Raw genomic sequence first — 26,982 nt, 5'->3', positions numbered from 1 at the left:
TGACATATGATAAGCCTCATTGGTGATATATTTGACATATGGGGAGAGAGTTGTGGAAGGCCTATACTTCATGTTAAACATAAATATATAGCAGCAAAGACAACGTCGGCAGTGTTGACAGCAAAATAGGCTATAGAATATTTCGTTCAGTATTGACAGGTGCAGTATTTGAAAATCGATAATATTTTTTTAAATTACATTTATATTTGCATTTGTCAAAACCTAGAGACTTTCAAACATCAAAATGACATTTATTAATATGTATTCGTGTCAAAATGACTAAACACCACACAAAAACAGAATTTTATTGCAAATATGTAAACTTCCGCGCAATAACACTTTAACACTAGATTCCGCGTTAATTTGGCAATTCCGCGATCGTGGAAATTCTAGGGCCCTACAAACGGCTGATTCATTCAGGAATTCATCATGTCAGAACAGAACGCTAATGAAATGTTTACCTGGCAAAGCTTTAAAGCACGAGCAAATAATGAACTTTTGTGATTGTGAATAAGTGCAGAGTAGGGATGCGCGGTATACCGGTACTGCAAAAATACTGGTATATATTATATTTCAAACGGTACAATATCATAATTTTGCTCAATTCGGTATTTGATGCGCTGCTGTTTCGAAGTTCACCCAGAGTGCGAATTACCCCACCATAATTGGGGGGTACTGCTCCTTCACTTCTTCTATGACCATCATGGTCCACTACCATATAAATCCCCACCGTGATCGCCAAGTGCAACATGTGTTGTGCAACACACATACAAGGTCTAAACATGCCACAAACTGATAATCAGTAGGCTACAGAATATCTCATTGTTATTATATATCCAAAAGAGAACTGTTTTGATCAACTTCTAACCAAAAGTTAGAAGTTAAGTGCACTGAAATACCATTCTAATTACATTCTAATTATTCTTTGATTTAGATATCTGCATCTGATCATCACATTACAATTATTCAAATTCGATAATATGGTAACATATCACACTGTGTAGGCTGCTTTAAAATGAACATTTATTTAAAATAAAAGTTCTTCTTTTGGAAAAATTACATTTCCTTAATAGCTTAAACAGAGGCTTTACTCCCTTCAAACTTAAATTGTCAATGTTTCATTACATCACTGTTTGAAAACACTCAGAATAATGTTTTGTACCTTTATAAAGGGCATTTTCCCCTAATTTTTATTAAATGTATGCTCCATCTTTCATTTCAAATTCTTAAATTTGATAAATATATTCAATTAAAATAATTAGACACTAGGCTGTTACCAATAAAATTAAATAATTTACATTGAAAAATTATAACTGTATTAAATTAGATTATTTTAAATATTTTTGAATATACAAATAAGGAATGTTGAAAAGAATGATACTTTATGAAACTAGCGTTTTGTCATTAAACGTTGACACTTGCTTGAGAAGCTGAAGTCGTTCTTGATCTCCGTTGCTTCTAGCCACGGTGGTTAAAAATGGTACGGTCCACAATAGGGGTGTCTGAAATCGCTTTACATTAAAATGTTCCTACAGTGAAAATAGGAGTTGACTTGTATTGTAACTGTAATTATATTTTTTCACAATATCAGAAAAATTATCTGACCCCCCCCAAAACTGATATTTCTGTCCCTTTGGGACATTTCAGTACCCCCAGTAGGATATTTCAGTACCCCCTGTAATTCGAACTATGCGCTAGGCGGCAGTGCGCTATCCAAACTGACGCGGGTCACGCAAAACCGGCAAACGGTGACAACAGAGGAACACGATGGATCAAACAGATGAAGCTCATTCTACACGCCCGAAATGAATAAATAAAGAGAGCAGTAGGAGTGAAATATGGCATTACTTTGCCTACAAAAGTAATGAGAAAGGTGAAGCAACAGACCTCAATGCACCACTCCACAAACGCTGCTTTAAATTAGCCACGGGAGGCAACACATCAAATCTGGCTAAGCACTGTCACTTGCTCATCCTGACTTGTTCAAAGAGTTCAGAGATCGACAGGTGAGTCCGTCATTCAACTGATTTCATTTAGACTTTTATTCACAACACTGATCAGCGCACATAAGTTACATCAGAGCTTATCAATTAAATATGACACGGTAAACACGAAAGCTCAAATGTGCTTGCATGACACGCTAGAACCAATGAAGTTTAGGTCTCATAATTTTTGCACTTTGAATGAATAAAGAGATTAGTGATATTAATTTTAGTATTAGTGATAGTAAAATGAATGGCATCACTGCTGCTGTGGCGACCCCTAGAGGAATCAGCCGAGAGAGAGAAAGAGTAATAGTAATATATGGATATATTACTAATATGAATGTTAGAATAACACTTTACATTTCAGATACATTTGTCAACATTCATTAGGTAACCTGACCTAACAGTATTTTAGCATTTATTAATCTAGATCAATCAGTAATTATTATTTAAACATACTAATACATGTTTGGCATGTTAACATTATGCAATGCATTAAACTAATATGAACCCAAACACAAACCAAACAGTAATCAAACCAAGATGAATAAATGCTATAAATGTTGATAATTCTCTGTTGATGCATGACAGCTAATGGTTTACATGTAATTTCATTATTCTATTATTATTCTATATTAATCAATTATTATAGATATTAACCTATTTTAATTGTATCATTTCAGTTTTATTTCCCCAAAATCAAAATTTAACCTACTGTATGTTCCCTGACTGTCTTTTAGTTATTTTTTCTTAACATTTTGATACTTTTTGTTTGCACATTCGATACAGCAGAGTTTCAAGCAGTGTTTTTTAATAAAATTGTTTCAACTCACTTCAATTTTGAGGCTAAAAAAAGCACAGCTTTGAGCCAAGAGTTGTTTTACTCTTAAGTCCATTCTTAGCAGTGTTCTTGTGAGTAATTCTCAGAGGCTTGATAAATACGGGTTCAGATTTGTTGAAAGCTTCACGGTGTCTGGTCAGAACAGTGATGTTTCACAGCAAGAGTAGCGTTACTAGAGTACAGTAAGGTGGTTTATCTTTAAAGCTCAGCTAAACATTGGTCTCTTTAGTCGGTTGAGCCTTCGTCCTCCATTGTGCCTTTGAGAAGAGTCATGTGATCATGGTTGATGTTCATCTGAGTTGAATCATTCTATAATTCTATAGTTGATTTCAATTTGTTTGCTTTGAATTCCTAATTCCTAATATTACCGGTTTTCACAGTCGCTTTGGTACAATTGTTGAATCATGCTTAACATTTTTAAACCAGTGAGTTAATTTCTCAAAATAATTGTAATCAAAGTTTGAAACAGTGCAAAACAGTTACAGACATTAAAGCAAAAGTACACAACATTTATGTGGTCTTTTATAAGCCTGTATTCTTTATATTTTACTTAGTTTTAAACCCAGTTCAGTCCAGCAGAAGAGCTCAAACCCAGAGTCCAGCTGTGTGTCTATGAAGAGTAACGGCTCTATGGATCCGCCACTACACTTTAAGAGTGGAGACAAACGGCCTGATCTCAGGTATATCATTTCTATAAAAGATGTGCTTATTGTATTTTATTTGTATGAAATTGTTATTAATATACAGCAGTTTAATGAGTTACAATCTTGCTGGTTTCGGTCTATTAATGATCATCATTGTGCTCTTGTGTAAAGCTCTATGTGTTGTATTGTTAATACATTCACACACTGTAAAAGCTGTTGGTCTGTTACTCAGTTAATGACACAATTACATCAATATCAGTGTGTCTGATTCTTTACCCTCTTCATTCTGATTTAAGGTCAACTCTTCCATCCAGACCAGTTAAAAACAAAACTGTGTCCAAGCCTGTGATTCGACCACAAGACTTTAATGAAAGCATGTTTCCTGGTTTCAGGTAAAATTCAGGACTTTGTTGTTGTTTAATTTTAGGTGCTGCAATTCACATCACACATCACTCACACACACATGATTAATGATTTACACATTTCAGAAACCCAATGATGTTCTGTGTCCCATAAATAGTTTTGTAATGTATGGCTATTTACTTCTCTGACTTGTGTAATAATGTGGTATTTTAATCTTACAGCCATGACTCTAATCCTGCTGAAGTCCTCAACACATTGAGATCAAATCTGAGACAGAAGTTTGAGTGTTTGTATGAGGGAATATCAAAGCAGGGAAACCCAACACTCCTGAATGAGATCTACACAGAGCTCTACATCACAGAGAGTGGAAGTGGAGAGATCAATAATGAGCATGAGGTGAGACAGATCGAGACACAGTCCAGGAGAGCAGAAACAGAGGACACACCGATCAAATGCAGTGACATCTTTAGTCCTTTACCTGGACAAGACAAACCCATCAGAACTGTGCTGACAAAGGGAGTCGCTGGCATTGGGAAAACAGTCTCTGTGCAGAAGCTCATCCTGGACTGGGCTGAAGGGAAAGAGAATCAGGACGTCCAGCTCATATTTCCACTCGCTTTCAGAGAGCTCAACTTGATGAAGGACAAAACACTCAGTCTTTCAGATCTTCTTCATCTCTTTTTCCCTGAAACTAAAGAAATGGACATATCCAGTGATGAGTATAAAGTGTTGTTCATCTTTGATGGTCTGGATGAGTGTCGTCTGTCTCTGAACTTTAAGAGCGATGTGAGGTTGTGTGATATATCTGAATCAGCCTCAGTGGACGAGCTGCTGAAGAACCTCATTGAGGGGAATCTGCTTCCCTCGTCTCTCATCTGGATCACCTCCAGACCAGCAGCAGCGGATCTCGTCCCCTCTGAGTGTGTCCATCGAGTGACAGAGGTACGAGGCTTCAGTGACACACAGAAGCAGGAATACTTCAGGAAGAGAATCAGTGATCAGAGTCTGGCCGACAGGATCATCTCACACCTGAAGTCCTCAAGGAGCCTCTTTATTATGTGCCACATCCCAGTGTTCTGCTGGATCTCAGCCACTGTTCTAGAGGAGATGTTGAGGAAATCACAGAGAGGAGAGATTCCCAAGACTCTCACTCAGATGTACACACACTTCCTGCTCATTCAGACCAACATCAAACATGAGAAGGACTATGAGAAGAAAGTGAAAGATGAAGACATGATTGTCAAACTGGGGAAACTGGCTTATCTGCAGCTTGTGAAAGGCAACCTGATCTTCTATGAGGAAGACCTGAGCGAGTGTGGCATTGATGAGGCAGAAGCATCAGTTTACTCAGGATTGTGCACTCAGATCTTCAGAGAGGAGTTGGGCTTGTGTCAGGGGAAAGTCTTCAGCTTTGTTCATCTGAGCATTCAGGAACATCTAGCAGCTCTATATGTGCATCTCTCCTTTATCAACAATAACATCAATGTGTTTGACCAGATTACCAAACCAACTAATGGAGGCAGAGTTTCCCTATCGGATCTCCATCAGAGAGCTGTGGATGAGGCTTTACACAGTAAAAATGGGCATCTGGACCTTTTCCTTCGTTTCCTTCTGGGTCTGTCAGTGAAGTCTAACCAGAGTCTCTTACAAGAGCTGAAGACACAGACAGCAAACAGCTCTCACAACAATAAGAGAACAGTGGACTATATTAAAGAAAAGATCAGTGAGAATCCCTCTCCAGATAAATACATCAATCTGTTTCACTGTCTGAATGAACTGGGTGATCTTTCTCTAGTGAGCGAAGCTAAACCTCATACGAGCTCTAGAGGATTACGTGATGTGAAACTCTCCTCGTCTCAGTGGTCAGCTTTAGTGTTTGTGTTGTTGTCCTCAGAGGAGACACTGCAGAGGTTTGACCTGAACAGCTTAATTGGAGGCAGAACTGATGGGTAAGTAACACTGAGTGCAATCATTACAGTCTAAAACATTATGAACAAAGAGAAACTCAGAGATCAGAGGTGTTTAAATCACAGGGCACAGACTGATTTCTGGGATATTGTAGATCATTTGCGTGTGTTCCTCAAACCGTTGCTGTGTCCTAGTAAGACTGCATATCTCGACTGCCACGTCATCAAGCGCCTCTGAAGGCCGTCTCAGTTTGAAGGATGTTTTGAAGACAGACTTCATTTTGTGTCTTTAATTCAGCTCATTCTGAAGGATGCATCAAGTATATCCTTCGTGTTCTTCAATCTCCCACAATCCTTTGCACACATTCTAATTAATGTAAAAGAACTGATGGAAAACGAGTCGGCACTGAGTTTATCTGAGTTCATTATGAAATGTAAGACACAGATAATGTATTCGGAGATGAAGGCATACATGTTATCTTTTGTTTCTGTGTAAATGAATCACTGAACACTAAACTGACAATAATGTAAGACACTGGGAGACACAGACGGCTGTCAGTCACTGTATTGCATTCATAAAAAAGCCAGTTAATATAAAGATATTTAATAGGAAGTATTTTTCCTAAATTAAGTTTTAATATTATTATTATACAAGAGAAGTATTAAGAAAATAAATTAGATTAATGTCTCATCATCATTTTTCTTTATCACCAGTAGCTGGCAAAATGATGGACAATGATTCACATTTTGTGCGCATCATTTCCTGTGGCAATAAAACGAAGTAAATTATTAAATTAATAAGTATGTAAATAAACAAGTAACAAGCAAACAAACTCGTGTGCTTAATTTCTAGGAATAATTTGCTGATGCAGGTACAAAAAGACTTTTATCTTGCCCCCCCGCCCGACTCGGGAGTTAAATGTCTCCATGGTGATAACCATAGCAACGGACAGGACAAACAAACCTAATGTGTCATAATAGTGTTGTAGTGTAAATGCAGACTAATAGCCCTGCCACAGCAACACTAACGAGAAGAAGAAGAGACTAATCAGTGACGGCTGAATACGAGGCTTCTACAGTTATAGATATAAAACCACTTTTTCACATGTCCTTTATAAAGCAGTGTTTCATTAAAACAATTATTTGAGGGTATTTAGGAAGGTATAATGTATTATTTACTTATGATATGAATTATTATTATTATTAGCATTAATAATTAACTTTAACTTTAAATCATTTATATTTTCAATTAGTGCCACACAGAACACAGGAGATGAAGTTCTCCAGAAGCTGATGCCTGTGGTTACAGCAACTAGATGCGCTCTGTAAGTAACACTGAGAACAAGCATCACTGTTAAAACATTATAACAGTTCTTACTTAAACATTATAAATGAATGGTTTAACAAAAAATATGAGTCACACTTCAGCTCTTACCTATCTGACCTGATTTGTGATCTATTGGTTTTTATGATATATGTGTGAGAAATTTATATTCAAATATGTGCATTTGTAATGTATGCATATAAACATTTATATTTAATGTATGTAATGTATTCAATGTATTCCAGTTCCAGTTTCATATAATCTTTCTCCCTCACATAGAGACATGATCTCTTACAATAACAGTTAAATTTACTGATATATTGAATTCATTGTTTAAAAAAAGAGATATTGCACAAATTATAAACACAATCAAGAAAAGCAAAGATTTCTGTTTTGATCTGAGAGAGTGAAGAGTGTGTCATTGTTCTCTACAGGTTGTATAAGTGTGGTGTGACAGATGAAGGTTGTGCTGCTCTGGCTTCAGCTCTGAGATCAAACCCCTCACACCTGAGAGAACTGAGTCTGTCATATAATAATCTAGGAGACTCAGGAGTGAAGCTGTTCTCTGCTGGACTGGCGAATCCTCACTGTAAACTGGAGACACTGAGGTAAGATCATACGGTACTCTCACATGAAAATGTCACTAGGCGCGTTTCCATTACAGATTTTTCGCAAAACTTTTTTAATGAGCGTTTGGTGTAGGTCTACTAGGCATAGAGATATCTGAACATCTTTGCCAAGCGCAAACCAGTACAGAAGTAGCCTAATCAATAATTAACCCTCTGGGGTCTGAGCTGTTTTCTGGGCCCTGGAGGTGTTCTGACATGCTCTGACATTTGTGCTTATTTCTGTTACTTGTGACATTTTCATGGCTAAAGTCTAATTACACTGTATTCAGCACAAACTCTGCTACAATAATATATCAACAGAATGTGTGTAAAAGTTTGTAGTTTTGAGATAATGACATTTATGCGTGGTTTGTGAAAATACAAAAAAAAATTCTCACTGAAATAAGGTCATGAAACCCATACTGATTATTTCTTAACAAGACTTTTGAAAATTGTATGACGTAGCCTAGAATATTTGCTCCAAAACTATGTGAAAATCACCCTGACTGCTCATTCAGAGAAGACAATATATTGATTTAAAAATTTTACGACGTGTTTTGTGTGAAAAAGCAATATGCGAAGGGGCGGATCATCTCATTAGTATGTAAGGCTTTTTACACCTGAGAAAGACAAAGACACACCCTAATGGCCCTATTAGGAGCTTATCAGGGCCCATCATTCTGACCAACCTTGCACAAAGAATGAGGAGATTAAAAAAAGAATGGCTTTTAAAATTGTTTGGATTTATTTACAACATAATCCAAAGATACACAACAAAAAAAAAAACACTTATTGATAACAATGATCCAAAGAAAGAGACCTTTGTGCCATTCCTAAAAACATTGTACATACCTTTCATTTCCAAGGTGTTTGATTTTCACTTTACCATGTTCATGTACAGAGACATGTACTGTGAATGTTGAAGTCAGCAGGACTCAGTGGCATCTGGGCCCTGAAAAAAAAGAAAAAAAGAAAAAAGTGAACATACTGATATCAAGAGAAAGGCCTGCACGATTTTGGGAATACATTTGAGATTTTTCTGGTTAAAATTGCTTTTTAAAATTCACAGAATACACACACACACTCACACAAATGTTTCCAACAATATATTATATAATGAACACAGGTTTGTTGTGCCTTGTAGGTATAGGCTATGCGCAGTGCTGCATAAAATAATAACAATATAGCAGCCTATATACATTTTCAAAAAGATTTCAGTAACAACTAAGCTAGAGAAAAATATATTGATTATCATGTTACTTCAAATGTTTCCATTCGTTATGATGATATGAAATGAGATAATAGTAAAACATGAAGCCGTTTGGAGCGTTTTGCTTTTCCAAAATATGATGCATTCAAACGCGATCGCGTTTAAAAATATGATACATTCAAACGCGATCGCGCTCAAATATAATTATGGTTAGGCCTACCATATACATATCTACGTTTGAGCAGATATCCACAAACACAGTAACAGTAAATACGGGTCTAAATATTATAATATTCACCATATATCTAGCAACAGTTCAACTGCAATGTGAAATTTATGCAACAATAACAAACTAATATGTAAGAATTTCTTACCTTATCTTTCTTGTCTTGAAATCGCATTCTTCTTCTGGGGTAAAGCCAATGTAAACTCACGTCTTTCAAACTCGACGAAAAGCAGAGACTGATGAAGTGTTTTGTTTTTGAGGTAACGAGCGCGTTCGCGTTCCATGTGGAGATTTGCATGTGAATATCTTTTGCGCGAGTAGGCGTGGCCAAATTAAAAATAATTAGGAAGCGTTTGAGAAGCTGGACATCTTGTTGGTTTTATACAAATTACTTAAACAGAAAATATTTGTTTTCAGTTTGAATCCGATCATTTAAAAGTACACACTTAAATGTTTATAAAGGTATATGGCTCATAAATGTGTGACAAGTATTCGCTGAGTTTTGTTTCAGTTTATAGACGTGCTCAAGAAAAAAAAGTTCACCGCGACGGAGAGGCAGAACGCACACCCTGTTTATTTTCTTTATGTTTCAAAAGCACAATGTTTTGATTTGATTGTAAGTGGACACATACAAAAGTAGAAATATCACAGATTCTTTTTTTATATTTATTTTTTCTGTATGACCATAAATGACGGAGTAATTTAAGTTTAAAGTGCTACAATGTAAAAAAAGTCCAGCAAAACGCGGGGGCGCGTTTGCCGACCTCAGAGGGTTAAAGTGCAAGCTGAGAAACTGAAGTGGATATGGAGAAAAGCTTCTTTATATGCCATTGCCTACATTTTAAACGGATGTCTGCCAATAGGCCTAAAACATTACATATATGGTTATTGTGACAGAGACTGGGACTCCAGGTTAATAAGATTCTGACTGAGTAGCAAGATATGAATTCAATTGTGATTCTGTGAGAATTCACAGATCCAGTTTCTCTTTTTTAATCTTCCCCTTAACATTTAAAGGAATCTACATGTATGTGTGTGTGCTCCATTATGGCTTCTGGAGAGCAAATGAAGGATAAAATATTAATGAATAAACAGACATTAATTAAGAAGTTCCCCATACTTTTAGAGTTACAACTAACAATGTGTCTGAATGTGTCTAAAATAGCAAGGAGACATTTAATTATTTATTAATAAACTGGTGTTTTCTGTGTCGCTGCAAAGATGAAGTTGACGATGCGGTCTCGCCATGAACGCCAGAGAGAAATGCACATTATGGATTACATAATCAGAGAGTAGCCTATTTGTTTTGAATATTTTCGTTTAAAAGTAGACATTTCAAGCTTTCTATAATAGATAGCCTATATTTCTCAAATCTGTGAGGCACAAGCTGAGTTTCGGCGCCCTCCAGTTCACGTGCAATGCAAGTGATTGTGTCGGCGCCTTACATTACATTGTCTGTTATATATTTGCTTCTTATTTATTAAATACAGGCAACTGGATGATAAAACATTGATCAAAATTAAGATACAATTTATACAAAACGAAAATCTTTTAAAAAAGAGACTACAAAACAAAACTTAATGAAGTGGTCAAAATGTTTTACCCATGTCTCCAGACATATTGCGCATCTCATGATGTATCATATCTCTCTCATGCTGCATGCTCACTTTCATACAGAAGAGGATTAGGGCCAAGCAATAATAATAAAAAAAAAACATCTCGAGATTAAAGTCATTATAATGCAAGATTAAACTCGTTAAATTTCGAGAAAAAAAGTCAAAATACAATCTTTAGAATAAACTCATTAAATATCGAGAATAAAGTTGTTGTGTTTCGAAAAAAAACTCGTTAAATTTCGAGAGAAAAAAAACTCGAAATACAATCTTGAGAATAAACTCATTAAATTTCGAGAATAAAGTGGTTGTGTTTCGAGAAAAAAACTCGTTAAATATCGAGAAAAAAAGTCAAAATAATTGTGAGAATAAACTCATTAAATTTCGAGAGAAAAGTCGTTGCGTTTCGAGAAAAAAAGTCGAAATGAAATGTAGAGAAATAACGCATTCGATCAGTGTTCATTGCATAGCCTACTGATAGAGGACATGGCAGAGTTGGATCACTAAGTCAAGCTATATTTTAGACTTTCTTTCAGTAACAAAGCCGTCTAGGTCGGCTAGAGGAGGAGCTGTACTTTCATGGAATAATGTCCACTTTAATGCACCCTATAGGCGGGTGAGAAACAGCGCCATGAATTATGCAGAAAATTAAAGACTGCTCTTTGCGCATTGTGTAATGTGTCAAGTTCAAAGCTTCATAAAACAATAATTCCACAGTAAAAACTGCTTAAAATTTGGATTTCGTTAGACAACAGCTCTTCTATAATGGGATAATGTCCACTTTAACGCACCCTCTGATGCGGCCTAGAAAATGCACAACTATAGGAATGATGGCGCAATAAGGCGACTCTGAATTTGTTTGTCCCATTTAAAACTTTAACGGTCCATAAAATTTAAAAAAAAAAAACGGTAGCCTACAGAAATTTGTGCCAATATTTCGGTTTCCACTAGATCAATATATGCTCTATTACTCCCTTTAGTCGGATTTAACGCGCCCTTACATATGGCTGAGAAATGCAGAATTTCTTCATTCATTTCTAACAGAGCTTGGTGCGAGCAATGCCATTGTCATGATTCCTGTCTCGTGTTCCCCTTGTCTTGTGTGGACTTGTTATTTCCTGTTCTGTGCCATGTTTTGTAGTCTTCCCAGGTGTTTCTAATTAGCCACACCCCCTTGTTATCTTGTTTAGCTTGTTGGTCCCTGTGTATTTATAGCCCTTGTGTTTCACTTGTTACTTTGTCAGTTGTTGTACATGTAATGGTTGCCTCTGTGATTCCCTGGTTTTGTTCCTTTGAGTTCCGTGTTCCATGTTTCTTGTTACTTTATTAAAATACCCTGCGTTTAGATCCTCGTCTTCACCTGTCTTCCTCAGCAACGTTACAGAACAACTGACCAAACTATGGATCTAGCAGGTATTATCCGGGACCCACTGAGCAAAATTTGTTCAATTTATCAAGATGATCGCAGCATTGAAAATTATGTGGAGGAGTTCCTTTTTTATAGTCACCTCGTTCCTGGTAACGATGCTATGCTAAAGGACTGTTTCTGGAGTGGACTAGAACAGGACATTAGCCTAAATTTACCACAGGAGGACCCCAGCTGGACCCTGGTACAGTACATTGACTTTGTCCTGCAGTTTTGTGGTTCCCCCTTCACTGTAGGGGAGGTGGAGAAGGGTCACATCACGTCTGCCGATCCAGAGACTGTTCACGTCGCTTCTGCCGATCCAGAGACTGTTCACGTCGCTTCTGCTGATCCAGAGACTGTTCACGTCGCTTCTGCTGATCCAGAGACTGTTCGCGTCGCTTCCGCCGAGCCAGTGTCCCTGGACAAGATGGCCGCCGCCAAGCCAGTGTCTTCGGACAAGATGGCCACTGCCGCCAAGCCATTGTCTCCGGACAAGATGGCCACTGCCGCCGAGCCGGTGTCTCCGGACAAGATGGCCGCCGCCGAACCAGTGTCTTCGGACAAGATGGCCGCCACCAAGCCAGTGTCTCCGGACAAGATGGCCACTGCCGCCGAGCCAATGTCTCAGGACAAGATGGCTGCCGCCGAGCCGGTGTCTCCAGACAAGATGGCCGCCGTCGAGCCTGTGTCTCTGGACAAGATGGCCACCGCCGAGCCGATGTCTGAGCCGGTTTCTGTTGCTGTGCCTGAGCCGATGTCTGTTCCTGTTCCTGAATCTGTATCTGTTCCTGTTCCGGGGCCGGTGTCTGTTCCTGGGCCGGAGCCGGTGTCTGTTTCTCTGCCTGAGCCGGTGTCTGTTCCGGTGTCTGTTTCTGTACCTGAGCCGGTGTCTGTTCCTGGGCCGGTGCCTGCTCCAGTCTATGACCCCGTAGCTGCCCCCAAGAAAATTTGGGGGGGGGGGGGCAGTAGGTCCCGCAATGGGACCATGGAGGCCGCGGCGCCATGGTCTCCTGAACTGCCGGCACCGCCCTGGCCGCCTGAGGGGTCGTCTCCGCCCTGGCCGCCTGAGGGGTCGTCTCCGCCCTGGCCGCCTGAGGGGTCGTCTCCGCCCTGGCCGCCTGAGGGGTCGTCTCCGCCCTGGCCGCCTGAGGGGTCGTCTCCGCCCTGGCCACCTGAGGGGTCGTCTCCGCCCTGGCCGCCTGAAGGGTCGTCTCCGCCCTGGCCGCCTGAAGGGTCGTCTCCGCCCTGGCCGCCTGAAAGGTCGTCTCCTCCCTGGCCTCCTGAACCGCCTGCTCCGCCCTGGTCGCCTGCTCCGTCCTGGTCGCCTGCACTGCCTGCTCCGCCCTGGTCGCCTGCTCCGCCCTGGTCGCCTGCTCCACCCTGGTCGCCTGCACTGCCTGCTCCGCCCTGGTCGCCTGCTCCGCCCTGGTCGCCTGCTCCACCCTGGTCGCCTGCACTGCCTGCTCAACCATGGCCTCCCGTCTTGCCGCAGTCTCAAGGTCCTCTTCCATTCCACGGACCTGGCCCTCCATCCCTCCCCCGTTCCACCTCTGCTCCACCACCCTCCTTGACCTTTATTTATTTTTGTGTGTGGAGCGTCTGGAATCCGCTCCTTAAAGGGGGGGCTCTGTCATGATTCCTGTCTCGTGTTCCCCTTGTCTTGTGTGGACTTGTTATTTCCTGTTCTGTGCCATGTTTTGTAGTCCTTTGTAGTTTTCTAGTTTATTAGTCTTCCCAGGTGTTTCTAATTAGCCACACCCCCTTGTTATCTTGTTTAGCTTGTTGGTCCCTGTGTATTTATAGCCCTTGTGTTTCACTTGTTACTTTGTCAGTTGTTGTACATGTAATGGTTGCCTCTGTGATTCCCTGGTTTTGTTCCTTTGAGTTCCGTGTTCCATGTTTCTTGTTACTTTATTAAAATACCCTGCGTTTAGATCCTCGTCTTCACCTGTCTTCCTCAGCAACGTTACAGCCATACACACAGGGTGCTTAAGGAAGCGTCGCGTCATTTAAAGGGGAGGTCCGCGCTACAATAAGTAGCCTAACAAACGAATAAGTAACTGGATTCAGCCTCGTATGCAATGAACTCTGGTCGAATGCGTTATTCTCTACATTTCATTTCGACTTTTTTTCTCGAAACACAACGACTTTATTCTCGAAATGTAATGAGTTTATTCTCAAGATTGTATTTCGACTTTTTTCTCGAAATTTAACGAGTTTAATCTCGCATTATAATGACTTTAATCTCGAGACGGTTTTATTTTTTTATTATTGCTTGGCCCTAATACTCTTCCGTACTTTCATAATCAACATTAATTAAATTAAAAAACAATGACGTCACATATTTTCCAACCCAGCCCTCACCCCTGTTGCAACAGTTGTTGTTTAGGTAGGCTACCTTAAACGCGCACGTACAGTCTCGGAGTCATCGCTGCAACCAGCAGATGAAGGAGAGCTGAGATCCACATCACCTAGCACATCTTCGTCTCTGCCACCCCAGGGTGCTAGCGCGGCAAGCGCAGCTAGCGCGACCAGCGCCGTTGCTAGGAGGGCGCCAGCGCCTCTGCCTCGCGAGTGGATGAAAGCCCTGAAGACGCCTAGCAATGGTGTACCTTTAGTGGTAGTATACCTTTAGTTAAGTTAAGAGTCTTCGTAGCGCGCTAAGAGACAACATTATCAGGAAACGCAGCCCAGGTATGATGCGTAATGGAGATTCCAAAGCGCTCTTCTTTGGTCAGAACCATGGAGAGCGATCCCGGATAGGTCCATCCTATGCACCGAACTTTTTTACAATGCAACAAAATATTTAAAGAGCATCAAGCTATTATGTATACTCACAGATAATTTAACAGTATATTAGTCAGTAATTTTTATTAGGTTAAACAGTGATTGGATAACGTTTTTAATTTAACGTTCACAATTGGTCTGGCCCATCCAAACTGGAATCCTGGCGCCGTTCCCTGCCTGGTTCGCGCTTAAGTAAATATATATAAAAAAATATATATAAAAAAAATAGTCTGGCCAATCCGAGGCCCCCTGCACACGTGGGGCCCCTAGGCTGCAGCCTACGCAAGCCTGTGCATTAATCCGCGCCAGGATGTATGCCCTCAAATCTGTAGATGTGCATGGATTTGTCCTGAATCCCTTCAAGAACTCGGGAGCAACTAGAGTATACACACCTTCTGTATAGTGTAACGTGTCATAACGTAATTGTGTGTAGGACAGTGAGTGAGTGTGAAAACGTGTGTGTGTGTGTGTGTGTGTGGGATCATCTTTGTCTTTAGCGTGCGCAGCTCAAACAGCAATGCGCATTTATAACTATAATTGGGACTGTCATATACATGCCATTATAATGAGAACACTATTGTAATAAAATGTTGTGTATTCTCTGGGTTTAGTTGCCGTGTTTCAGCGCGTTGTTGTAGAAATAGCGCGTCCAGAACAGCGATTACACGTTCTGACCAGCACAGTCAAGCTCACTTGTGCATTCACGTCACTTTGTGCAGATATATGATAATATTAAGTTTATGAAATATAAATATCTGATTAATCTCACATAGGATGCGTTTCGTTGATTTAAACCTGCTAGAAAAGTTCTTCAGTTTCCCGGTGCTCGTTCTCTTCAGATCAAACAGCAATGCAAAACATTAAAAGCTATGATTGGGACTGTCATATTATTATAATTGTATACACTATTGTAATAAAAAGTTGTCAATTCTTTGGTTTAGTGTCATTCTTCAGCAACCGTTGAGTTGATTAACCTTCTAGCAAAGTGGTTCAGTTTATCGCTCGTTCTCTTCCGCTTCAGCGCGCGCAGCTCAAACAGCAGCGATGTCATCTGACACAGTAAGCCTGATATTAAAGAGCTTTACTATTACTGTACTTTTACAAGTGTTTACTTTTTTAGCAAAAACATTGATGCGTTATTAATAACTAGCATTTTTTTGTTCTCGTATTGTTGTGAACTTAGAATCGAAAGACCAGGAGACTTGGTTGTTTCTTCAGCAGGATTCTTTATTGAGAACACGAGCTGTCGGTAGCTGCAGTCACCAAGTCTGACGTGAATGTTCTCTTACAGTTTATATACATTTAGGGGCAGGAACCGAAAAAGACAGGTTTAGGAACCGGTTCTAGACTGAGAGCATTGCCCACCCTAATCCACTCAGCATATCTATTCAAACACTGAGACCCGAGTACAGGACTGGCTGGACTTTCTTGCTAAAACACAAACTCCAAGAGTTTCAGTAAAACAGGACTGACCAGAGTATTTTGCTAGAAAAGTCTGATAATCATAATTTATACCTAACCTTAACATGCTAAATTCAATGTAAACCTAAATTAAGCATTTTAATAAATATGGATTTCCACATTTGCCCCTTTGAGAGTCTTAAAAAAACTCTCACAAAAATACACATTTATACACTTAAAAGTTAATTCTTGTAACTTGTGTAAGTTACAGGCACATAGCAAGTTCAATCTTGTAACTTGTGTAAGTTACAGGCACAAAGCATGATCTGTGTTGTTCATCTGTAATTGCATGTTGACACAGAAACAAACATGCAATTAGGGTCCGTGAAGTTCTTACGGGTAATATTCTTTTATGGTTGGACCAGTCATTTTCTCGTGCGAGGCGTGAGTCATTTGTTGAATGAAACACTTGATACTGTGGAAGCATACGTAGAACGCCAGTAGGAGAAATAACAGCAGCATTGCTATTTCTTTAATCCACAGCCAGGGTTTACCAATCAAGTTTCCGAACCATGAAGAATTGTCTTCAGTCATCTGGTGTAATTTTGTTGAAAGATCAAGAATGTCTTGTTTGATTTTGTTCAAGTTCTCTGTTGGATCCATTAACCCGGTGCAGCACTCAGGTACACCATACGATGGGATTAAGGCTCCAAGAGTTCTTGACCACCACGTTTGAACACAAGTGAGTCCTGGAATGCAGCCATCTTTGTTGATAGAAGGAGCTGAATTTTGTAGCTGTGGAGAGCTTGGGGTGGAGTGTGTATTTTTTTTTCTGATAGCTAGTAGAACATAAACCAGGGTGCACCTGCCGTTGAATTGGCTGGGTAGGATGCTGTAGACAGAGATAGGGTGTGCAACCCATGGGATTCCTGCTCCTACAGAAGGTGCATGTGGCATGCAAACGTTCTTTCCAGCGAACAAGGCATTTCTTGACATATTCATCAGCTCTAAGAAGATGTTGTTTCTGGGGTCCACACTTTGTGCGATGTCCATGATGGTTAGTAGTAGTACGACAATCTTGATCATGATGAGGGATGACTGAAGTTCCCGTAGGTTAGTCTGCGTTGTGTATTTATTTTTTTCTGTGTTGGTTGTAGTCTCTGCAGTTGGTCTAGTTGTTTTCTGGAGGTTGGGTCTTCATATGCAGGTGTGTAGGTCAGTGCATATGGTTAAAACAAACAAACAAAGAACAACTGCAACAGACCAGTATTCATTGTAACAACTACAAACATTAGGGTTGTATCCTCTATTCAATCTGAGTCTACTAATTGTGGTTCCTTCTTTCCCTATTTCTTAATTTATGAGACACCTAAAAAGGAACAGTGAGGTGAGGATGGACTATGGTTGGGAAGGGCCTATAAGGGAATCTTCACCACAGGGTTGGCCTCCGAAAGCCTGTTGCTTCCAGTTCTTCCTGGGCTCCTCACTGGTCCATGTGTCCTATCCTATCCCTGTAGGGGGAGGAACCACTTTACAGTGTAAAACATGAGTCCAGGTTTTCCTTCCCTGATTTTTCTGACATGTAACACACCTTTTGGCTGTTTCTGTGGCTACATTTCTGAATTTTGGATTCCACCATTGATTTGAGAACCTGTGATTCATCGTTGTTGGACCACTGTGACCCAAATTGTGTGTTTGTTGAGCCAAATATGGCAGCAGTGATTCGGGAGCAACATACTTCCCCCCTTTGGTCCAGCAGCCAGATGAATCAACGGTGGCTCCTTTGTCTAACCATGTCCATGCTTCATATAGCGGAACATCTTTGTACAAATCAATGATAGATTCAGGAGGCAGAATTGTCTTCTGTGCTGTACTACCTGAACACACTTGTACAGTTACATAGAAACAAGCCTGTTTAGCTGCTACATCTGCAAGAGCATTACCTTTAGCGTCTGTAGTGTTAGTTGTGAGATGTGCTTTCACTTTAATCACCGCTAATTTCTTTGGAAGTTTCATGGCAAACATAAGATCTTTCACTAATTCAGCATGCTTAATGGGGGATCCAGCAGAAGTTAGAAACTGTCTACTTTGCCAAATGACACCAAAATCATGAATTACCCCAAAAGCATACCTGGAATCCGTGTAGATATTTGCAACCGATCCTGAAGCTAGCGTGCATGCTCTAGTTAAAGCTACCAGTTCTGCAGCCTGAGCTGAAAAATGATCTGGAAGACGACCTGAAGCTACCACCTCAGTGGTGGACGTTACTGCATAACCTGCTCGTCTGTTCCCTTCAATTACTTGAGCTGAACCATCAACAAACAACTCAAATTCTGAATTTTCTATGGGAGTTTCTGCTATTTCACTTGTCGCTGCGTATGTAAGCGTAACACAATCATGAGTCATTTCACCTTCATCCTCTAACACAACTTCAGTCATTGCAGACATCATACATGATGAGGGGTTCGTGACTGGTGCACGCTGTAAAACAATGTTCGGGGCTGTGAGAGTAGTTAACCAATTTCCCCAACGAGAGGAAGTGACAGAAGTGACTTTTGCTTGATTCATTAGTGCGGATACTGCATGAGGGCATTTTACATTTACCGTCTGACCTAACACCATTACTGATGAAGCCTGAAGCGCTAGATGAACTGCCTGTACTGCTCTGAGGCATGGTCCCATACCTTGAGCTACTATGTCAAGTTTACCAGATTAGTAATGAATTGGACGTAAACTGCCCCCATGATCTTGCATTAGACATGCAGTCATAAAGCCCAAGTGTTCATGGACATAAAGCACAAAGGGTCTATCAGCTTGGGCAATTCCTAATGCTGGTGCTTGACATAGTGCTTTCTTCAAATCATTGAATGCTTTGAGGTGAAGTTCTTCCATACAAACAATATCTGAATCTTTACCATGGCCTTTCAACAAGTCATAGAGAGGCTGAGCAATCGAGGCATATTCTTCAATCCACGGTCTACAGTAACCTGCTGTTCCTAAAAATGAGCGTAGTGTTTTAATGGTAGTAGGCGGAGGTATGGCTTTGACTGAAGCCGTTCAATCCTGGGTAATAGATCTATTTCCTGCACCAATTGTTTGACCCAGAAATGTGACTTGCTTTTTAGCAATTTGAGCTTTGTGAAAGCTGCATTTGTGTCCTTTTTTATGCAAATAGTCCAACAATGATGCCAATTCAGTTTGATGTACCTCGTGGTCTGTTGAGGCAATCAAAATATCATCGACATATTGGATCATAGTGGACTGTTTTACTGGACATTCTGGGTCACACAAATCACGTCTGACAGCCTGATGGTATATTGTCGGGGAGTTTTGAAATCCCTGAGCCAATCGGGTCCACTGATATTGTTCATGGTCAGCTGTGAAAGCTAACCATGGCTGGCTGTCAGAGTGCAATGGTACAGAAAAGAATCCATTAGACATATCAATTACTGAAAAAATCTTACAATCTAATGGTAAGCCATTACAAATTGTAGATGGATCTGCCACTAGCGGGGTGATTTTATCAATGTTTTTATTGGCTACTCTGTAGTCTATGGTGAGTCTCCATGTCCCATTGGATTTCTTGATTGGCCATATGGGTGAGTTACAGGGACTGTTGGTTTTAACTAGCACTCCTTGCGTCAGCAGCTTTTCTACAATAGGTTTGATTCCCTGTATGGCTTCCTTACTGATCGGATACTGTTTGGTAACCGGGGGTGGAGTTTCTGTCAATTTGACTGGTTCTACACCTGTCAATAAACCATAATCATCCTTGTCATTAGCCCAAATTGGATGATTCAGTAAGAAAGCATACTCTGGAGGGATTGCATTATTGGTAGAAATGTGTGCTGAGGAAATTTTAATGCTAGCAGATTCTGAGGACATGTCTAAAGTTAGATGTACTTGTCTCAGAAGATCCATGCCTAAAATTGCACCTGTATTCAATGGAGCACATAACAATTTTGTTATCAGAGTTTTCGGGCCAAATTGTACCTCTATGGGCGGGGTTTCATACAAAACAGAATCTTCACCTATTACGCCAGTTAAAGAAAGTTTGGTTTTCTTGTACGGGATGTCTAAACCTTTAGCCAATTTTGTAGGAATTATCGTAATCTCTGCACCTGTATCAAGCAAAAAGTCAATCTCTCTTTCTTTTATGCTACCTTTCACAAAAATTCTTTTGTCATTATGATAGATTACCGGGGAAAGGTAGCTACTCACAGCCCCAACAATTAGTTTTTTTCCTGTTCTTTTTGTGCTCTTAGAAGAGCCTGCGCGAGCTGTCCTAAAGTTTCAGTGGACATTGGCTGAACTACGTCCGGGTTGTAGGCAGGTTGAGAAGGAGCAGAATTATGCATAGCATTTCTTTTTGTATCTTGCAACTTCTTCCTACACTCTCGCTCCCAATGTCCTAAGTTTCCACAGTAGTGGCATTTGCCTTCTTTTTTAGACCACCTGTTTTCTTGTTTCGTTGGGTTAAACGTAGCTGCTGCTATTCTCACTTGGCTTTTAACATCAGCATCTCTTTCCCATGTAGCTAACCTGTCTAGGTTACTTCTGAGAGTTCCGTTAGCCCACGTAACATGTAGGAATGGCAAGGCTGATCTGTACTCAGCTATAAGACCATCTGCCCAAATTCGGCTTAGAGCTCCTCTATCATCTAGTACACTTTCAGAATCCTCCACTATTCCACTGTACGTTGCAGCTGCCTGAGAAAATCTTTCAGTGTATTCACTTATAGTCTCTCCTTTCTTTTGTACACATCTAGTAACTTTCGACCAATCTATTTTGGGTCCTAAGAGATTCTTTAGGATTTTCAAAACACCTTCTCTCAAATCGCCTTTACTGGCATGTTGTAGTTCAGACGTAACAGCAGACTCAAAATTGTTGAATTCAGATTCAGTTAGAATTTGTGACATCAGCTGTGTTACTTCTGGCAACGACATGTCGTAAAGACGCATTTTACTTATCAATGCTCTTCTAAATTCAGAAAAATTTGTGCGTGCTGAGGGTAGGCTCTGGGATAGTCTCTCTACATCTTTAGGTCCTAGCGCTTTGACAACAGTTTGTATTTGTACAACAGAAGAGTTGAGAGGAACACTTTCAGTTCCCTCAATTCCCTGAGACCTTCTCATTGCCCCACACACCTTCACTGAATCTACTGGCTTATCAGTTACTGATTGGATGGCTACATCTGTTTCAAAAAAAGCTTGTAAGTCAGGGTAAATGGTATCTGGCTGACTAACTTCTACATCAGTTTTTTCTATAGCTTTGTTGCGGCTCAATTTCTTAGTCAACGAAGATATTCTAGCACGTAGCTCATTTACCTGTTTCTCTAGCTCTGAGTTGCGCTTAGACTGTTCTGTAGCTTTTGCTAAAACATATTCTCGGTGGCAACAAATAATGCCCTTCATATGGTTTTTGCGGATGCTTGCTCCAAGCACCTTTTTACACTCATCTACTGACCAAGTTTTGTCTGGGTGAATTTCATATTTCTGAGTTAGTTCCTGTCTAACTTTTTCAGTGACTATCAGGTCCATTTGTTCTCTTAACATATTTTTGAATTCACTTTCTGACCACGATGGAGTCGCGAAGCCACCTTTTTCCGTTGTGGGGATCAGTCTGGCATTTTTTCTAAACATTTCTGTGAGTTTTCTTTTTTTACCACACAATAAAAAAAAAAAACTAAAACTTCTCTAGGGTACACTTGTTAACACATCAGCTATTGTTAACTTTCCAAATGACCAACACTTCACACTTAACCTCCCTGCCTACAAAAAAAAAAAAAACAGAGGATAAACCAAAATATTAGCACATATGCTAAAATCTTCCCTGCCTACAAAAACAGAGGATCAACCGAAAATAACTAGCACGTAAAGCTAATTCTTCTCTGCCTAAAGCAAAGGGTACACAATATTAACCTGTAATGTTAATCTTCTCTGACGGGCAGAGGGTATCTTTCATCTCTAAACAAAACTTTTTTTAGAGGATAACTTAGTTAACAAAACCCTGCAGCTGTCTGTTAACTCTTCTCTGAACGGCGCAGAGGAAAAAACACATATACTGGTCTGTAGCGGTTCTTTGAATGGAGTGTAACTCACCGAATCTTTTGTAAAGGAAGATTCTGGAACTCAGTCAGGCTTTAAGATCTTTGAGCTTGAAGTTTCAATCTGGAGGAAGCTGGAAAAATTCAGTCTGGTAATCTTTGTTCAATTCAATTCAATTCAAATTTATTTGTATAGCGCTTTTCACAATACATATTGTTTCAAAGCAGCTTTACAGAAAGTGCATTTCAGAAATGTACATAGAGAAATACAGTTAGTTAATCATGTATTGATTTAGGGCATAAACATATCGCCAGCGCCGAGTCGTCTCTTCACGGGCGTCGAGTCGTCTCTTCACGGGCGTCGGGTCGTCTCTTCACGGGTGTTGGGGCATCTGTAGTTTCCATGGGAGGCTGGATACAAACTGGAGCTGACGATCTGTATTTATCTCGGGACTAGTGTCCCGAGATAACAACAGAAAAGCAGATGGGAAATAATTAGCGTAGCTGCTGTTCATAATATTAATGCATTCGATCTGATTCAACTGTAGTATAAAAGGTAATTATTATGTGAATGCTTGGCTAAAGAGATGCGTCTTTAATCTAGTTTTAAACTGGGACAGCGAATCTGAGACTCGAACAATATCAGGAAGACTATTCCAGAGTTTAGGAGCTAAATGTGAAAACGCCCTCCCTCCTTTAGTGGACTTAGATATCCTAGGAATGACCAGAAGCCTCGAATTTAGTGATCTTAAAGAGCGCGATGGATTGTAGGGCGATAGAAGTTCCGTTAAATACAGGGGAGCTAAACCATTTAGGGCTTTATAGGTCAGTAGTAATACTTTGTAATTGATACGGAACTTTATAGGTAACCAGTGTAGAGATGATAGAATTGGTGTTATATGATCATATTTTCTTGATCTAGTAAGAACTCTAGCGGCTGCATTTTGCACTAACTGTAGCTTGTTTATTGAGGATGCAGGACAACCAGCTAATAAGGCATTACAGTAATCTAGTCTCGAGGTCATGAATGCATGAACTAATTTTTCTGCATCAGAAACAGATAGCATTTAACGTAGCTTAGCAATGTTTCTAAGGTGGAAAAAGGCTGTTCTTGTAACATATGAAATATGATTTTCAAAAGACAAGTTGCGGTCTAATATAACACCCAGGTCTTTTACTGTGGAGGATACAGTAACAGGACACCCTTCTAAATTGAAGTTGTATTGTAAGAGGTTTTGTGGGCAGTTTTTTGGACTAATAAGTAATACCTCCGTTTTATCTGAATTTAATAGCAGAAAATTACACGTCATCCAGTATTTTATATCTTTAACACACTCTGTCAATTTAGATAATTTATTGTTTTCATCTGGTCGTGATGAAATATATAATTGAGTGTCATCCGCATAAAAGTGGAAATCAATTCCATGTTTTCTTATAATATTACCAAGTGGCAGCATGTATATTGAGAATAGCAGAGGGCCTAACACAGATCCTTGCGGCACTCCATAGTTTACTGGAGTTATGATCGATTTTTCCCCATTTAAACAGACAAAATGGTAACGGTCTGATAAGTACGATCTGAACCAGTTTAATGCCTGTCCCTGAACACCAGTGTAGTTTTGTAGTCTATCTAAGAGTATTTTGTGATCTACAGTGTCGAACGCAGCACTAAGATCGAGTAAAACTAGTATTGAGATACAGCCTTGGTCAGAAGCTAGAAGTAAATCATTTGTAATTTTTACGAGCGCAGTTTCAGTGCTATGATGCGGCCTGAATCCTGACTGAAATTTTTCATAGATATCATTTTCTTGCAAGAAAGAGCCCAGTTGAGCGGACACAACTTTTTCTAGTATTTTAGACATAAATGGAAGATTTGAAATCGGTCTGTAATTTGCTAGATTATTATGATCTAATTGTGGTTTCTTAATAAGAGGTTTTATAACTGCCAACTTGAATATTCTTGGAACATGACCTAAAGATAAAGACGAGTTAATAATATTGAGGAGAGGCTCTTCCACTACAGGTAACACTTCTTACAGTAGTTTAGTGGGTATTGGATCTAATAAACATGTTGTTGTTTTAGATGAAGTGATAAGTTTATTTAGCTCTTCCTGTCCTATAGTAGTAAAGCGGTGTAGTTGTTCTTGAGGGATAATTGAGGCTGAATCATAAGACACCATTAAAGATTGTACATTTACAATTGTGTTTCTGATGCTTTCTATTTTCTCAGTGAAGAAATTCATAAAATCATTACTACTAAACTGTAACGGAATATTTTGCTCAGGTAACGTCTGTTTATTTGTTAGTCTAGCCACGGTGTTAAATAAAAACCTTGGATTATTTTGGTTATTTTCTATTAGTTTGCGGAGGTGCTCAGCCCTGGCTGCTTTTAGGGCCTTTTTATAACGTGACATACTGTCTTTCCACGCGAATCTAAAGACCTCTAAATTAGTTTGTTTCCATTTACGCTCTAAATTACGAGTTTCTCTCTTGATAACATGCGTAGCACTGTTGTACCATGGTGCTTTCGTTTTCTCTCTAACCTTTTTTAATCTAATTGGTGCAACGATGTCTAATGTACTAGAGAAAATGGTGCTCATAGTGCTAGTCATTTCCTCTAGTTCATCTGTTTGTTTGGGTTCACTGAGCAACTGAGATAGATCAGGTAAGCTATTTGAGAATCTATCTATAGTGGTTGGAAGGATTGTTCTGCCTGGTCGATAACGTGGCGCAACGTGACAAATTTCAGCAGTACGTAGTATGCAAGTGACCATGTAATGGTCAGTGACTTCATCACTTTGCGGTATAATATCTATATCGGTTGGATTGGTTCCATGTGATATAATTAAATCTAGCGTATGATTAAGACGATGAGTGGGACCAGTGACGTTTTGCTTGACCCCAAAGGAGTTTAATAAATCTGTAAACGCAGCCCCTAACGCATCATTTGTGTTATCTACGTGTATGTTAAAATCTCCAACAATTAATGCTTTATCGACATTGACCAATAGATCTGAGAGAAAGTCTGCAAACTCTTTTAAGAAATCAGCGTAAGGCCCTGGCGGTCTATATACGGTAGCCAAGGCTAGAGATAATAGGGATTTCTTTCTTACATCTAAGAGAGTAACATTTAGCACAAGTACTTCAAACGAATTAAACCTGTGACCTGTTTTCTGGGTAACATTAAGAATATCTTTATAGATTGTTGCAACACCACCGCCACGACCAATCAGACGGGGCTCATGCTTATAACAGTATCCAGGAGGAGTAGACTCATTAAGACCGAAATAATCGTTTGGTTTAAGCCAGGTTTCAGTAAGGCAAAGTACATCGAAACTATTATCTGTGACCATTTCATTCACAATAACCGCCTTAGGTGTGAGCGATCTAATGTTTAGAAGACCTAGCTTTATAAATTGTTTTTGTACACTAATATTGAGATTTTCTGGTTTAATCACAATTAGATTTTTCCTAGATTCTACAGTAGATTTAATGTTTGACCTCACTAAACGAGGAATAGACACAGTTTCAATATAATGTTCTACATTGGTACTTATATCAATTAAGTTTGGACAGCAAAGAGTGTGATTTGGACTTTGACTTACTAGTCATATGGTGTGTAGCGTCTTGGAGATGTTGTCCGACAGAATAGCCGCTCCGATTCTGCTGGGGTGAAGGCCATCAGCGCGGAAGAGCCTAGGTCGCTCCCAGAACAGATTCCAATTATTTACAAAGAGCAGTTTCTGTTCATTACACCATGACATTAACCATTCATTTAGAGCAAATAATCTACTGAACCTTTCATGTCCTAGTCGGTACGTGGGAAGCGGTCCAGACACGATGATCGTTGTTTCAGGCGATGTGCTGCGTACCGTCTCGATCAGGCTCCTGTAGTCCTTCTTCAGAACCTCCGACTGCCTCAGCCTGATGTCGTTCGTTCCCGCGTGCAGTACGACAGCTCCGATGCGCTCGTCACCGTTCAGGATCTCGGGGACCTGCGCAGCGACATCAAGAACACGAGCACCAGGAAAGCAGTGAGTGCGCACCTTACCTTTACCTATGGTGGCGTGGACATGCCGGACGATGGAACTGCCGATGATCACAGCGTCGCGTTCCGTCTCGCGTAGAGGGGAGAAGCGGTTCCGTGTGGAGATCTCGAAGGCCGGGAGGGGCGGAGAGGTCCTTGCTCTGGTCCGGGCTCGCGTCTTCCGCTGTGGAATCACCCAGGGTCCATGGTGTTGTGTCGGTACCGGAGTGAATGAAACTAGGGATGATCGCGTCCTGGGCAGAGAAACACACGGAGTAGACGAGGTCGGAGTAAAAAGGTTAACGTTACTAACCACTGACTTGTGAGCATCGGCGCGTGATGTTTCAAGCGCGGATCGCCGATCTCGCAGTTCGGCCTGTCTCTCTAGTAGGTCGCGGATCTGCTTCTCCACGGATTCCAGCTCTAACTGCACAGAATGCAGCTCGAACGTGTCCTCACCTGCACTCAAAGGTAACGTTAGACACACATCCGTTATATTCGCCATTATAGCAGATGTGCTATGATGGCGAATTATAGCTTTCAGTGATACGGGTGTAAATAAGACGATCGTATTTTGTTTAGCTCGAAGTTT

General features: G+C 40.2%; 2 protein-coding genes across 2 annotated transcripts in view; one reads left to right on the top strand and one right to left on the bottom strand.

Moving 5' to 3' along the window:
- The window catches only part of LOC311302519 (uncharacterized protein), a 1,110,603-nt gene that overhangs the window by 316,544 nt on the left and 767,077 nt on the right, over positions 1-26,982 (top strand). The window lies entirely within an intron of this gene.
- On the bottom strand, positions 22,704-26,946 carry LOC311302572 (uncharacterized protein). The gene is made up of 2 exons (XM_084428561.1): positions 25,969-26,946; positions 22,704-22,816 (listed from the first exon to the last, which is right to left on the bottom strand). The coding sequence occupies exon 1, from the start codon at positions 26,893-26,895 to the stop codon at positions 25,972-25,974; it is 924 nt and encodes a 307-aa protein (XP_084284687.1). The 5' UTR covers positions 26,896-26,946; the 3' UTR covers positions 22,704-22,816; positions 25,969-25,971.

This window comes from Rutilus rutilus (assembly GCF_951802725.1).
Source record: "Rutilus rutilus genome assembly, chromosome: 13".
Taxonomy (NCBI): domain Eukaryota; kingdom Metazoa; phylum Chordata; class Actinopteri; order Cypriniformes; family Leuciscidae; genus Rutilus; species Rutilus rutilus.
The sequence above is the reverse complement of the archived record's forward strand: the minus strand, read 5'-3'. Positions and strand labels throughout refer to the sequence as shown.

What these genes read in the sequence shown, in the direction of transcription:
- LOC311302572 (XM_084428561.1), bottom strand. Translation starts at nt 26,895, where the DNA reads ATGGCGAATATAACGGATGTGTGTCTAACGTTACCTTTGAGTGCAGGT.